At 34.8% G+C, this 13,279-nt stretch overlaps 1 protein-coding gene across 1 annotated transcript; it reads right to left on the bottom strand.

Moving 5' to 3' along the window:
* Positions 1-10,207: 10,207 nt before the first annotated feature.
* On the bottom strand, positions 10,208-12,909 carry LOC122595413 (thaumatin-like protein 1). Its single transcript, XM_043767765.1, has 3 exons — positions 12,652-12,909; positions 11,808-12,477; positions 10,208-10,677 (listed from the first exon to the last, which is right to left on the bottom strand). The coding sequence occupies exons 1-3, from the start codon at positions 12,698-12,700 to the stop codon at positions 10,308-10,310; spliced, it is 1,089 nt and encodes a 362-aa protein (XP_043623700.1). The 5' UTR covers positions 12,701-12,909; the 3' UTR covers positions 10,208-10,307.
* Positions 12,910-13,279: the final 370 nt, after the last annotated feature.

Below are 13,279 nucleotides of genomic sequence, written 5' to 3'. Positions count from 1 at the left end.
ATTACCGCTCGGTGTATCATTTTACATTTTAATTAACTTAGTTATGTCCGTTTATCCATTTAATTTGTGTTTCACGTCACTTAATTATACTTAACTATTATCTCACATACTTATTGATAATCTTACGATCACTCGGGTATGAAATTCTTTTAGGAGTTATGGGCCATTACCAATTGGGCCTAAGTGTCATGGGCTTCTAAATAATTTGGGCTTAACTTAGTTGTTGGGCTTAACCTTATTTGGGCTATATGCGTGATAGGTTATATTGGTTATTGGGGCAGGTGGGCCTACTGATATATGGTTTCATGGGTTTGTTATTTGGGCCGGGTTAACCCATTATGGTTCTTAGCTCATTACATAGCCCATTATACCATTTATAAGATTATTTACAAATTTTCTGTTTTATACTTTATTTTTATAAAATGTTAGCCAATGTTTAGTGATTGAAACCAATTATTTGAACCTTTCTAATTTTTATACAATAACCTATATGTGTCTTATAACTTGGTGAATTTTGGCTTAATTTTTAAGTAATGTTTACTACCTCAAAATATTTTTAAAAGTGAAAGTGGTCCAAATAGTCATTGTTTTGCATACCCAAATGTTTTATAAAATTTCATTGGGTTATGCCCTTAATAAAAATTCCGTGATTTTATTTAAAGCTTAGAACACATTGAACCCACTTTCCACCAAGTATGACCTCCACTTTCCACCAAGTATGATCTCCTGGAGCCTTTTGGTTTAGGAGATAAAAATTGTTAAAGTTTATAAAATATTCATACAAAAGTGCAGTCTTGACCAGTTTTAATAGAAAAATCATATCTTTCGTTTGGTTCCGTATTTTTGAGTAATTCCAGTTGTAGGTTAAACTTAACTCGTTTATCTACAACTTTTATTTTAAAAGTTTTGCTTTAAACGACCCTCATATATCCAGTTTGCCCGTTCCAAGACAAAAGATTGATTCTGCCAGTTTATTTTGTTTACCCAATGGATGTCTTTACTTTATGGCCTCACCCAACACTTAATTTGGTAACCCCAATACATCTTATTCATCCTAACTCATCTATTAACATTTCATTAGTGTTTCTACAGATTTTCTTTGTATTTTTCTTGAATAGATTGTATGATTAACATGGTGGATGCATATATATGTTGTTGGTGATTTTTGGTTGTGATTTTGGACATAGTCTTGGTTTAATTCTTATAAAATCCTTATTTCTTGTACTAATTTCATAAATCCCGAAATATTAACATGTGTTTTAACATCAAAATATACATGAAATCATCAATTAAAGATCCATCTCAAGTCCAAACTCTTAACAAACTAATATAACATAAATCGTGTACATGCATGTCAAGATCTATCCTTATTAAACATAATCAAGCTATAAACTTAAATCTTCTTTTTAGAAACACCATTTTTATGAAAAATCCCAGAATACACTGGTGTTTATTTCGTTAAAAATCAATTTTAATCAAATCCATAAACCCATTTAGCAACAAATCTTACAACAACAACTCTTGGGTCTTGTTTATGTTGAATCCTTGAATCCTTCCTCTAGATCTTTATATGCATGAACATATGAGATAAGGATCTATCAACTTTACCCTCCTTGAGTTTAAATCAAGAAGAACATGATACTAAAAGATGAAGAAAACATTTGGGTTTTGAAAGATCAAGATTAACTAGAGATGTATTGAACAAGGATGTGTATTATCAACCTTTTAAGTCACGAAAACAGGCTGTTTTGGTGGCTGATATCGAGCAAAAAGACTCCAAACTTGCTTCAAACAAATCCTTGATGATCCTACATTGAAACCCCTTTATTATTTTTGTTTGTTAATTAAGACTTTAGACTTCTTTGCTCCTTGCATGTTGCCGAAAATGGAGAAGAAACAGGGTTGTTTGGACAGCCTCCTTGTCGCGAATTTGAGGCTGTTGGGGGCTGATTACGGAGCACCATCCATGCTCCAACCTTCCATAGATTTGTTCCTTACATTATATAAATGATTACTTGTTTATTTGATGATTGAAAGTGGTGTTTTGGGGGTGTTTTTGGCCTGAAAAATTCTGCCAAGAAATATGCATACAGAAGAGAGAGTTTGCATGTGTGTGTGTTGGAAATAGAAAGAAAATGAGAAGAGTGTTGTGTGAGTGTGTATATGAACGTGAGAGAGAGAGGAAGAGGGGGTAGGCAATGGTGTTCGAGAGATCATCATGCAGGATGCTCACAGTTCAAGGTACTCGATTCATCCGGGTGCAGACAAAATGTACAAGAACTTGAAACTAGACTACTGGTGGCCTGGGATGAAGAGAGAAATCTTCGAGTACGTCAGCAGGTGTCTGACATGTTCTAAAGTTAAGATCGAACATCAGAAACCTTCCGGTTTGTTGAAACAATTAGAAGTCCCGGTGTGGAAGTAGGAATATATTACTATGGATTTCATTATGAAACTGCCTCGTACAAAGAACAATCATAACTCTATTTGGGTTATCGTAGACAGACTTGCTATTCGTGATGACTAAATCGTAGACTGATTAAATCAGCTCTTTTCCTTCCTATTCGTGATGACTACTCACTGGAGAGACTTGCTGAGATCTATATAGACGATATTGTGACCAAGTACGGTGTCCCTTTATTGATTGTGTCCGATCGAGATCCACGCTTCACATCTGACTTTTGGCAGTCACTTCAAGAAGCGTTAGGTACTAGACTTAACTTGAGCACCGCTTATCACCCACAAACGTACGGGCAAAGCGAACGTACTATTCAGACTTTGGAGGACATGCTCTGTTCTTGTGCATTAGAGTTCAGAGGAAGTTGGGATAAACATCTTCCGTTGATCGAGTTCTCGTACAATAACAACTACCACACTAGTATACAGTGTGCACCGTTCGAGGCCTTATATGGTCGTAAGTGCAGATCACCACTTTGTTGGCTTCACGCCGGTGAAAGAAGCTGGATGAAGCTCCCAGTCGTACAGTTAACTATAGACAAAAGAGCTGTTATCAAAGAAAAGCTTAAGGCTGCTCAAGACAGACAAAAGTCCTATGCGGACAAACGCCGTAAGCCTCTAGAGTTTGAGGTAGGTGATAAAGTTCTATTGAAAGTTTCCCCATGGAAAGGTACTGCCCGATTCGGCAAGAGAGGCAAATTAGCGCATCGGTACATTGGACCTTATAAGATCATTAAACGTGTGGGACCAGTAGCGTACAAACTGGAACTACTGTTAGAGCTTGGCAATGTTCATGATACATTTCACGTGTCCAATCTTAAAAAGTGCATGGCTGACGACCCGACCGTCATTCCTGTTAAGGATATTCATATAGACGAAGGGCTCGAGTTCACTAAAGAGTCCATCGGGATCATTGATAGGGATGCTAAGCCGACTAGACAGAGCAGAGTCCCATTAGTTCGTGTACGTTGGAGTGCTAGTCATGGGTATAATGATACCTGGGAACGCGAGGACTTCATTAAGAAGAAGTACCCTCATCTTTTTGATCGGCAAGACTCTTAATTTCGAGGACGAAATCCTCCAAGTAGGGGAGAATGTAACAACCGTCTTAGAAATGTTCTAATTAAGTTCTTGAAACGTACTTTCACCACTAGAACGGCCAGACAGTTCAATTTGATTAAGTTCTTGACGTGCTTTAGACCTCAATTATGTGCTTATATGAAGGTCAATTTGATCTTAAATCTTGATTGATATGACGAGTTCATAATTATGTGCAATGAAATATCAAAGTTCAGTTCATAAACGTTCATGTTCATTAAAGTTCTAGTTCAAAATGTTCGCAAATGGTCCTTGCATATGGTAATGTATATAAAGAAAAGGAAGAGAACTCTAGAGGGAGAAACAAACACACACCATCTTCTTCTTCTTTCTTCTTTCTCACTCTAGAGACACATAGTGCAACCACATTTTCACACACTAAATTCATCCTTTGATTTTGTATTGTTAAACCAAAATCATTTGTACTTTTAGCATCCTTGTGATAATCAAAACATATTTCCGGGATCAAATCTCAGGTAACAACAACAATTTATGAGTTTTTGATCAAATTAAAAGTGAACTTTTTCAAGTTTATGTTCTTGATGATTTGGTCCAATTTTGATATGAAATCGTGTTAATGATTGATGGGTTTGTGTCTAAATGTGTTTAATAACATTTGTGTGAACAAATTTGGGTCATAACATGCTTTAATCTACAAAACCCATTTTTGAAAGTGAAGATAAACTTGTTCTTGATGTGCCATGGCTTGTTCATGTTATAGATGGTCTTGAAATCATTAAAAGAGTTAATGGTTAATGTTATTGTGCATATATGTACTAGTTCTAAGTTCTAACAAGTCCCGGAATCGATCTAGATCTTCATGTTATAAATCTGTTCTTGTTCAGCTCGTGGGGGACCTAGGACGGTCTTGAAATGGGATGATCTTGTCCCAAGATCGTCCTAGGCAGCTCACATGGTTCATGGTTCTTGTTCGTTCGATCTCGTGTGGTGTTGTGATGTTGTTGGTATGTTAATGGGTAACTGATCCTTTGGATTGGTTTAGCTCAAACACTTGTTCATGAAACGATCTCGTGCACTTGTTCTTGTCTTTGGATCACTAGGACGATCCTGATCAAGTCCATTGGGACGATCTTGAGGTCTGGTTCCCTCAAAACGATCTTGATACACCTAACCTTAAGACGATCTTGTACCTATTGCTTCTAAAACGATCTTGCACCTTGAACAACTGAAACGATCTTGGTACTACGACCCTAGGACGATCTTGGCTTGCATCCAGGACGATCCTGGCTGAACAATGGGATGATCTTGCTAGTCCAATGGGACGATCTTGGAGTTCAAACCCTAGAACGACTTTGTGCATTCCTTAAACATCTTGTACTTGTTCTATATCCATACCACACTTGATCCTTAATCATCAAATTAGTTCATAACATCATTATCACTCGAATAAACACATTAAGGGCTATTCATTAACATCAAAGCTAGTTCGTGAGTCGATCTAAAACAACGTACAAAGTGCAAACCCTAATTAAGTACATTTAAGACATATTCTACCTTGATTACTAAAGTGCAAGTTCTATGAGCAATTAAATCAAGTTCTAAAGGCTAAAGTTCATTATTAAAGACATGTTCAACTCATTAACACGATAAGTACTTATGTGTGAGTTCAAAGACGTTCAGTTCGAGTCCAGCTCATGTACTTAAAGTTCATTTAAAACTCTTTTGAGTCAAAACGTTTAAAGATCTTCAAAGGACCAAATCATCAGTTCATCAAGGACACTTCAGTGATTAAATATCACTTGAACTAATATATGTACTTATTTATGATCAATGTTATGTACTTAGGCATCCATCAAGACGTGCTTGGCTTGTGATAGATATAACCTATCTATCTCTGTACTTGTTCTCTGTGTTTGTTCTCTGTGCTTGTACCAGATCACTGTGAGTTCACTAATCCCCCTTTCGTACATTTTGTTCAAAGCTCTTCATCGGGGACTAAAAAGCATGAAAACTATTTTGTACTAGTACTTATGTTCTTGAACTATCTTACGTACTATTTTATGATCTTGAACTACTTATATGCAATTCTGAAACTGATTTACAGAGTGTTTAAGTCTTGAATTGGCAGGATCTTAAACACATCTATACTACTGTACTTGATCTTTACCATGTTCTAGTTCGTACATGTACTTGTTAAGTTCTTGTTCACTGCTATCAATTCATCTCCCACAGTTCAGGGAATGAACCGTAGGTAATTATGGACAGCGCTATTTCGGGTAGGCCCACCCTCATTCTCCACAATTCAGGAGGATGCATATTACTTGTTCTTGTTCATGTCATTGTTCTGACATAGATCTTATTTAAAGTACTTGAGCTTTATGAGCATACTATTACATTAAAATTCAGTTCTGGCCAATCGGTTTAGTAGTGACAACTTATACCTGAAAGTTCATTATATGTTCTTGTTTAATTCATACTATTATAAAGTGTTTATGTTCAACGTGCAGTTCTTGACCTAATTCTTACTATCATAAAGTACATATGTTCAACGTGCAGATCTTGATCTAATCCTTATTATTACAATGTGCATTGGTTCGACGTACAAAACTTATGATCTTGTTCTTATTATACATATATACGCATATGTAAACTAAAAGTACATTATGTGAATCTCACCAACTACTTTTGTAGTTGAGCTTTTGAACTTACATGGTTTTCAGGCTAGGTTCATAGTTCTTTAGAATAGGAAGTCTTCCTTTCTAAGCCCATCCTTTTGGCGATTGTTCGAGCATACAAGTTCAGGAGCTATGAAGACCTTCCTTGCTACATCAATTCAAGTTCTGTTCTTAAAAGACAATTGTTCTGTCTTCCAGATATTGACTATTCTAAGTTCAGTTATGTTCTGTAATAACGATCGTACTTCTGTTCTTTAATCATACTAATGGCTGTGTTGGAACTTGTACTGTGTGCAATTGTGCTTATCTGTGCATCCCGTGTATTCCGCTTTAGCGGGGTGTTACGGTTTATGTATATCTATATATACATATATGTATATATATGTATATATTTAATGTTGTAATTCATTTTTATAATTATAAGACTTAGTTGTAAGATGCATTGTATATATATCAACATATACGTAATTGACTTGAAATTTTATTGATGTGCATTGTTATTATTTGGGTTATTGAGTTATTCGAATTGTTGGATACTTTCTTGTTTGGATTGTATACTGGCGAAGTTTTTATCGTTTTTCATAAACCTTGAGATTCACCTGGATAATCTTTAATTATTGTGGATGACATTTATAAGATAGTTAATCATCTATGGTACTAGAGGGCAATTATCACTATACATTAATGTCTAGAAGGCCAATTCTCTTAATAAACCTATAGGGATAGATACCTAGATAAGTATAAGTAAGTTGACCTAGTTAAAAATTGAGGGTTGTTACAGTGATGATGACGACGACGACGAGAATTCAGGGATTATCTATACGGGTAGTTCATCGTCGGACATTTTGCGTTATGAAATGATAGTTTGGTGTTTGATGATAGTATAGTTCTTGATGTTTATGTGATAAATATGTTTATGTATATATAGAAGTTGGAAAAAGAAAAAAAAAACATCACAGACGCTCCCAACTTTCAAATTCACAAAAAAACGGTCACTTTCATACGCTCCCAACGTTAACATGCATCGGCCAAAACTAGCTGATCTTGCTTGCCAAAACTTGCCGATTCACGTGCTATAGTTTTGCCATTGTGCCGATGTTGCCGATGGTTTTAGCCGACTACATCGTTGCCCCTAAGAAGAGCATTTTGGGGAGGTACTTAAAATCAATATTGAAAAGTTCAATGTTGAAAATCTAAAGGAAATCTGCTTTATAATATAGTGTAGATAGATAACATGCATGGTATTGTATTCCGCCAACCATTTAGAACTTATGTACTTATTGTTTGGAATACATTGTGAGTCAGAATTAATATCTTAAAAATTTTAAGGTGTTGAGTTGCAAAAATGAATTCTAGTTTTTCATTTTTATTTTTTCTGAAAAACGGAAATAGTTTTTCATCCTGTAAAAAACAAATGAAAATTTTAAAAATGCGTTAAAACTAAAATATCTTATTTCCAATTTTCTTATTAAAAAACATGTTCTCATATACATGGTTAAGTGGAGATTGGGGTGGCGTGGGGGCGTGGGGCAACGGGGGCGAAGGGTTGGGGGCGTAAAGAGGGAGTTAATATAACTTGATGTTTCTAAATTTGGAAAAATGAAAATGAAAAGTAAAAAACAATAAAAGAAAAAGTGTTTTCCAATTTTCTATAGAAGAGTGGAAACACAATGTCTTCTGTTTTTTTTTTTTTTTGAAAGTTTTTTAGGAAAACGGATAATTGCAAAAAACAGAAAACATCTTTTTACAAATGAACTATCATTTATTTCCAAAAATAGTAACATTTGACACGCGTACATGGGACATGGGCATTTTTTGATTATGTGGCATTTTTTAATGACTTGACAATATTTATATCTACTGAAAATAGAAAGAACCTTTCGACCAATTTACGAAAATAGCAGTGACCTTTATAAGTTTCACTTTTTAGCAATGAACTCCCATTTATTTTCGGATTACTCCAACACCGACGACAGCGATGTTGGAGGTTGAGGTGGTTTCTTCTCGATTTGTTCAACTAATTTAGAAATCGTCTGCGGTTTGTTCGAGTTCGAGCTAACCTCTGAACTTACGCTATTTGGATCTATGTCATCATCCGACGAACTATTCTTAAGCGGACCTGATCCATCTTATGAAACTCTCGTCTCACCTGGAACATCCTCAGGATCTCCCTCCGGTGAAAACGACGATGTTTTGATATCTAACTTTAGAGATTTTTAATCTCGAGATAGACGAATAAAAGCTAGATCTATGTCTCCTTTAAGATCTTCATACACAGCTTTTTAATGCTTGAAAAATGAAAGAGACTCAACATGAATCAATGAAATCAAGTTGAAATTAGCTTCAGAAGAAAACGACGAGAAAAAATACCTTGTCGGAACCGAAACTGAAACGGAGCCATGTCATTTTTTGGGTGAAAATGACATGGCTTATAAAAATTACATAATAAATAAATAAAGATTAATTTCAAGTCATTAAAAAATGTCACGTAATAAAAAAAATGTTTACGTCATCCTGTGCGCGTGTCAAATGTTACTATTTTCAGGAATAAATTAAAGTTCATTGCTAAAAAGTAAAACTTTTTAAAGATCACTGCTATTTTCTTGAATCGGTCGAAAGAGACTTTCTATTTTCTGCAGTTATCCATTTGAAAAACTATGATTTGATTGTGTTTTCTGTTTTCCATGTTTCTTTAGAAAATAAAAATGAAAAACAAAAAGTTTTTTTTAAACTAAACACGACATAAGGTTGTACAAATATTTGAAAATTGAAATGTTAATATGTCAAGGTGTAACATTTCATTAAACTCAACTGAGTTCCGGGATACTAATGTCTTGACAGATTAACCCAAATTCTTAATGAAGTTAGTCATAACGGTTGTAGCACTAAAACATAAAATGAACTTGACTAAAACACCATATACCAGTGTTTTATGATTTTATAGTAGTATATACTCCAAAGTCTTCCATTTTCTTCTTTTCTTACGACATCATCAGACAAAGCCGAACACAGAGAAGCCATAGAACTCGAACTCACTAAAGTCTCATCTGTAGGTAAATCTAATAACTACGCCTACTAAATCTTGTTCATATGAGACATATCACAATTAGTTCAATAGTGGTTTAAATCTTTTTCTTTTTTTCTTTTGTTAACTTTTATTTATAATTGACCGTCTCCCTGATTGAGGAATGACCAACAAATACACTATATACTTGTATCATATTGAAATTATTCCACTCACCCCAACTAATCAAATAACCCCAACTAATCAAATAATGTAAATTTGCTTCTACATTTATATATATTGAAATTACTCCATTGATCCCAACTAACTTTCTACTAGCAACATTTAATTATATAGACAGGGTACTATATGTATACTTTAGTAACACGATACTGCAACACACACCTTTACTTTAATTTTATCTTTTTTACTCGAGTGATAAATTTTAATGTGAGAAGGCAAGACATGCTGAAAACGCAAACGAGCTATCATCTTTCTCGTATGAAGAGAAGAAATTTCTTATTTCCAACAAACTGACTAAAACAAAAATATTACGAGTAAAATAAGTCCTTTTCAACTTGGATTTGAGTTGAGGAACAAGCAAAAGAAAGAACAAAAAAAGCTATCAATGGTTTAATTTATACGAAGTACTTGAGTAGTGTGGAACTATAGACAAACAAGGGACCCAATTTAAATATTCCTCTTACATAAACCAAAAAGTAAGAACTATGAACGCACAATTCATAAAGCCAAAAATAATTAGGATAAATCACACATATGAACATTGATTAATATAATCTATCGACACGAATCTAAAAAAGTGTTTTTACCGATTCCAACTTTTCCAGAAAATATGACAATTCTTTTCCAAAAGACAATATTACCCTTCACATTATCTCTTTCTTACCGATTGATTAAAGGTCAATTTCGTCCTTTTAAACTTTATAAATCCTCTGGAAAAGGGGCTACCAAAAAAGAGAAATTCCTCATGTCTTACTAGTCAAAAGTTCACTTATCCCGAAGCTAAAATACTTGTATTAACTTGTGCATCATGCAATGAAACTTGTACATTTTCTAGGACTTATAAATTTCCAGCTTTTAAGAGAATACGACTAACTTAATAAAAAGAACATGATAATGATAAAAGAGATAGTGGCACCAAAAGGCTGGGTCCTTGATGAACCACCCATTGCTAACCCAGCTAACCATGACCCATTTGCCTCAAGTGCTTCGGATCCCGATCCGGATCCTGAACCGGACCTGTATACCGAACCCGATCCGGTTTGTGATTCTTCTGAACCTGACCCGGTACTAGATCCAGACAACGAACCATACCCATATCCAGATTCAGAACCAGACCCGGAAATCTGCTGGTCGCCACCACTAGGGGTGGCATTAGTGTCGCCATTTGGGGTGGCATTAGTGTCGCCATCGGGTGTGGTGCTGGTTGCCGGAGGTGATATGTCCCTTGAAGATTTTTGGCTGCATATAGACAAATGTACAAATATAGTTAATAATTATGTATGTATTCTATATGTACCAATTATCCACCGTCGTCTTAGTCCAATTGAACTTGGCTTCATATTAATCTAATTACATGTCTAACTAGTGGTTGTATATGTTTAAGGGGTTTGCTTAAGCTGTATTTAAGGTGCATAAATTATTTATACATTTACCATAAAATTCATAGAGTAGACTTTTAATATGAAAAGTATAAATTTTTTATCACGTTAAATACAACACTTAGGGTTACATTTAAAATTACACTATGTTTAAATGTTATATATTATGATGTAAATAAAATCCAAGTACATAGGATGCTAAAATATCCACAACGGTTAAATCCAAGTTAATGCTAGTTGTTGCAGCAACATAAACCATGGAATTAATTATAATAATATCCTTAAAGTTAATGCCAGTAGTTGTTGTAGCAATAATTACCTGTCCAGTCCACACGACTTTAATAGAGGTGATTCGATTAATCAAATACTAGGGATTTTGTTTGCTATATACTAATGGAAAGCGATATTCCTTTTTCCTATCACGCCATATACCATGAATATCACTTCTAGTGACATATAAGACATCACTGGTCATTCTTTAATTTCATTGAAGTCTTGTATGCATGTCCTAAATTGAATTTCCTACCAGGATGAAATTGTAATTTATTCAGAAAAATTCTTATCTCACACCAACTTAAGAAGTTACTAGTATATGATACAGTTCCCTGGTTCCACCATTGGTTGGCTTCATGCCTACTCCCAAAAAAGGCCATCAATGAAGCCTATCAGGCTACAACACCACTAAAATATAATACATATACCACTAGAGTTAAACAAAATCTAATGCTAAAGTTAAACAAAATAAAATCATAACACAAATATGCATTTTAAATATATAAATCTAATGCTAATGCTAAAGTTAAACAATATAACAACTTAAACATTCTACTTTAATCATTTTGTAATGCACGAATATAAACTTTGACCACAATGAAATATACAACTATCTATACACGAGGTACAAGCACCTATTATATAGTGAACTAGTGAAGTATGATGCACTCAAACAAGTACTGGTATGAAATAGAAGTGTGAAAAGACGAAAGTAACCTTGGCATTGAAGGACAAAACGTCACCGTATAATCCGCACCAGCACACGTGAAGGTACTAGTTGGATCATCATAAGCATAGCTATATGATCTTGGACACAATGACTTAAACATCTCTGAATACACCGACGGTTTACAAGTGGCGGGTGTGTTATACGCGCCGCTACAACAATATTCAGGGCTCCCAAACGCTTCACACGCGCTCTTACACCCTATCCCCGACCCGACCCGTAACTCACTAGGACACTGCTGGTTCAAATCATTCACACACCCGGTTGTCGCACATAAACCCGACCCGCCCGAAACTTCAACAATCATAGCTATATTATATCCATCAACCAAACTCACATCATAAAAGTCTGACCCACCGGTTCCAAGTGTGAACTCAGCCAGTGTTGCCGGCGGCGCTGCTCCGGCGCCGTTGCATTCTACTTGTCCCGAACCGCAGTCGCCGGTTTGACATGACCCAGAACCGGATCTGTCAAATTTGCAACCGGTTCGACCCCAGAAGCGACCGGACCAACCGGTTGGAGCTTGGAATGACCGGGAACTTTGTGTCAAGAGTTCGAAACCGGTTGTGTCAAGAGATGGGCTTCCTGCATTGGCTAATATGCCTGGCCAGACTGTATAAGCACATTTGTTGTTGAATGTAAATGTTGCTCCAAGAACACCTGCAAAGTGTTTGTGAAAATGTATATAAAAAAAAAAAAATTAGATTTTTCTAGTGTGAAAATGGAAAATGAAGTAACCCAGATGTAAATAGTTCAAAATGAAGATAACCCAGTTGGGGATTTGAAGATAAGTGTAGATATAAATTAATCTTGAAGAAGTATTAGTTAGTATACCTTTGGAGAGTGATGAGAAAACAAGAACAAGTGTGAAAACAAGATCCATGTGAGTAATGTAGGATTTTATGTTACTTTTTCTTGTTTAATTTTTATTTTAGTTGGTGAGGTGTTTTTGGAGTGTTGTTTTTGTGGTGTTTTGAGATGGTATAAAGGCAGGGTTTGTATTAGTTTAGATTGGTGATTTGTGGTGCTACCAAAGAGAGAATGAACAAGTTTGAGTGGTGGCCACCACAAAACGGTCTGAACCAGATTTTTTTCCCCCTCGAACTTAGGGGATAAAAGTGTACATTTTAATTTTAATATTCCAAAATGGGAACAAAACATATAAAAAGTTAAGTTTGCGATTAACAAAAAATCATATACCGACGATATTGTGTTAATTTTAATCTTAATCTTATTTTATTTTTATTTTAATCTTAATATATAATATTATATAAAAATAATCTACCAATATATATATATAACAAGGTTCTAAATTTATTGTTAAACAAATAAAAACTTTTGGATGATTTTCATCTTTAATTTAAGGGATAAGTATCTTGTAATATAACAAACTTTAAACGAATGTCTATAGTAGGAAATAACTAAAGTTGTGTGCATTGTATGTAAACAACTTTAAAAAATG

The sequence above is a fragment of the Erigeron canadensis genome, chromosome 4 (assembly GCF_010389155.1).
Source record: "Erigeron canadensis isolate Cc75 chromosome 4, C_canadensis_v1, whole genome shotgun sequence".
Classification (NCBI taxonomy): domain Eukaryota; kingdom Viridiplantae; phylum Streptophyta; class Magnoliopsida; order Asterales; family Asteraceae; genus Erigeron; species Erigeron canadensis.
The sequence above is the reverse complement of the archived record's forward strand: the minus strand, read 5'-3'. Positions and strand labels throughout refer to the sequence as shown.

What these genes read in the sequence shown, in the direction of transcription:
- LOC122595413 (XM_043767765.1), bottom strand. Translation starts at nt 12,700, where the DNA reads ATGGATCTTGTTTTCACACTTGTTCTTGTTTTCTCATCACTCTCCAAA. An exon ending in TTTCTCATCACTCTCCAAAG is followed by an intron (nt 12,478 to 12,651) that starts GTATACTAACTA and finishes AACACTTTGCAG; the next exon opens with GTGTTCTTGGAGCAACATTT. An exon ending in TTTTGTCCTTCAATGCCAAG is followed by an intron (nt 10,678 to 11,807) that starts GTTACTTTCGTC and finishes GTCTATATGCAG; the next exon opens with CCAAAAATCTTCAAGGGACA.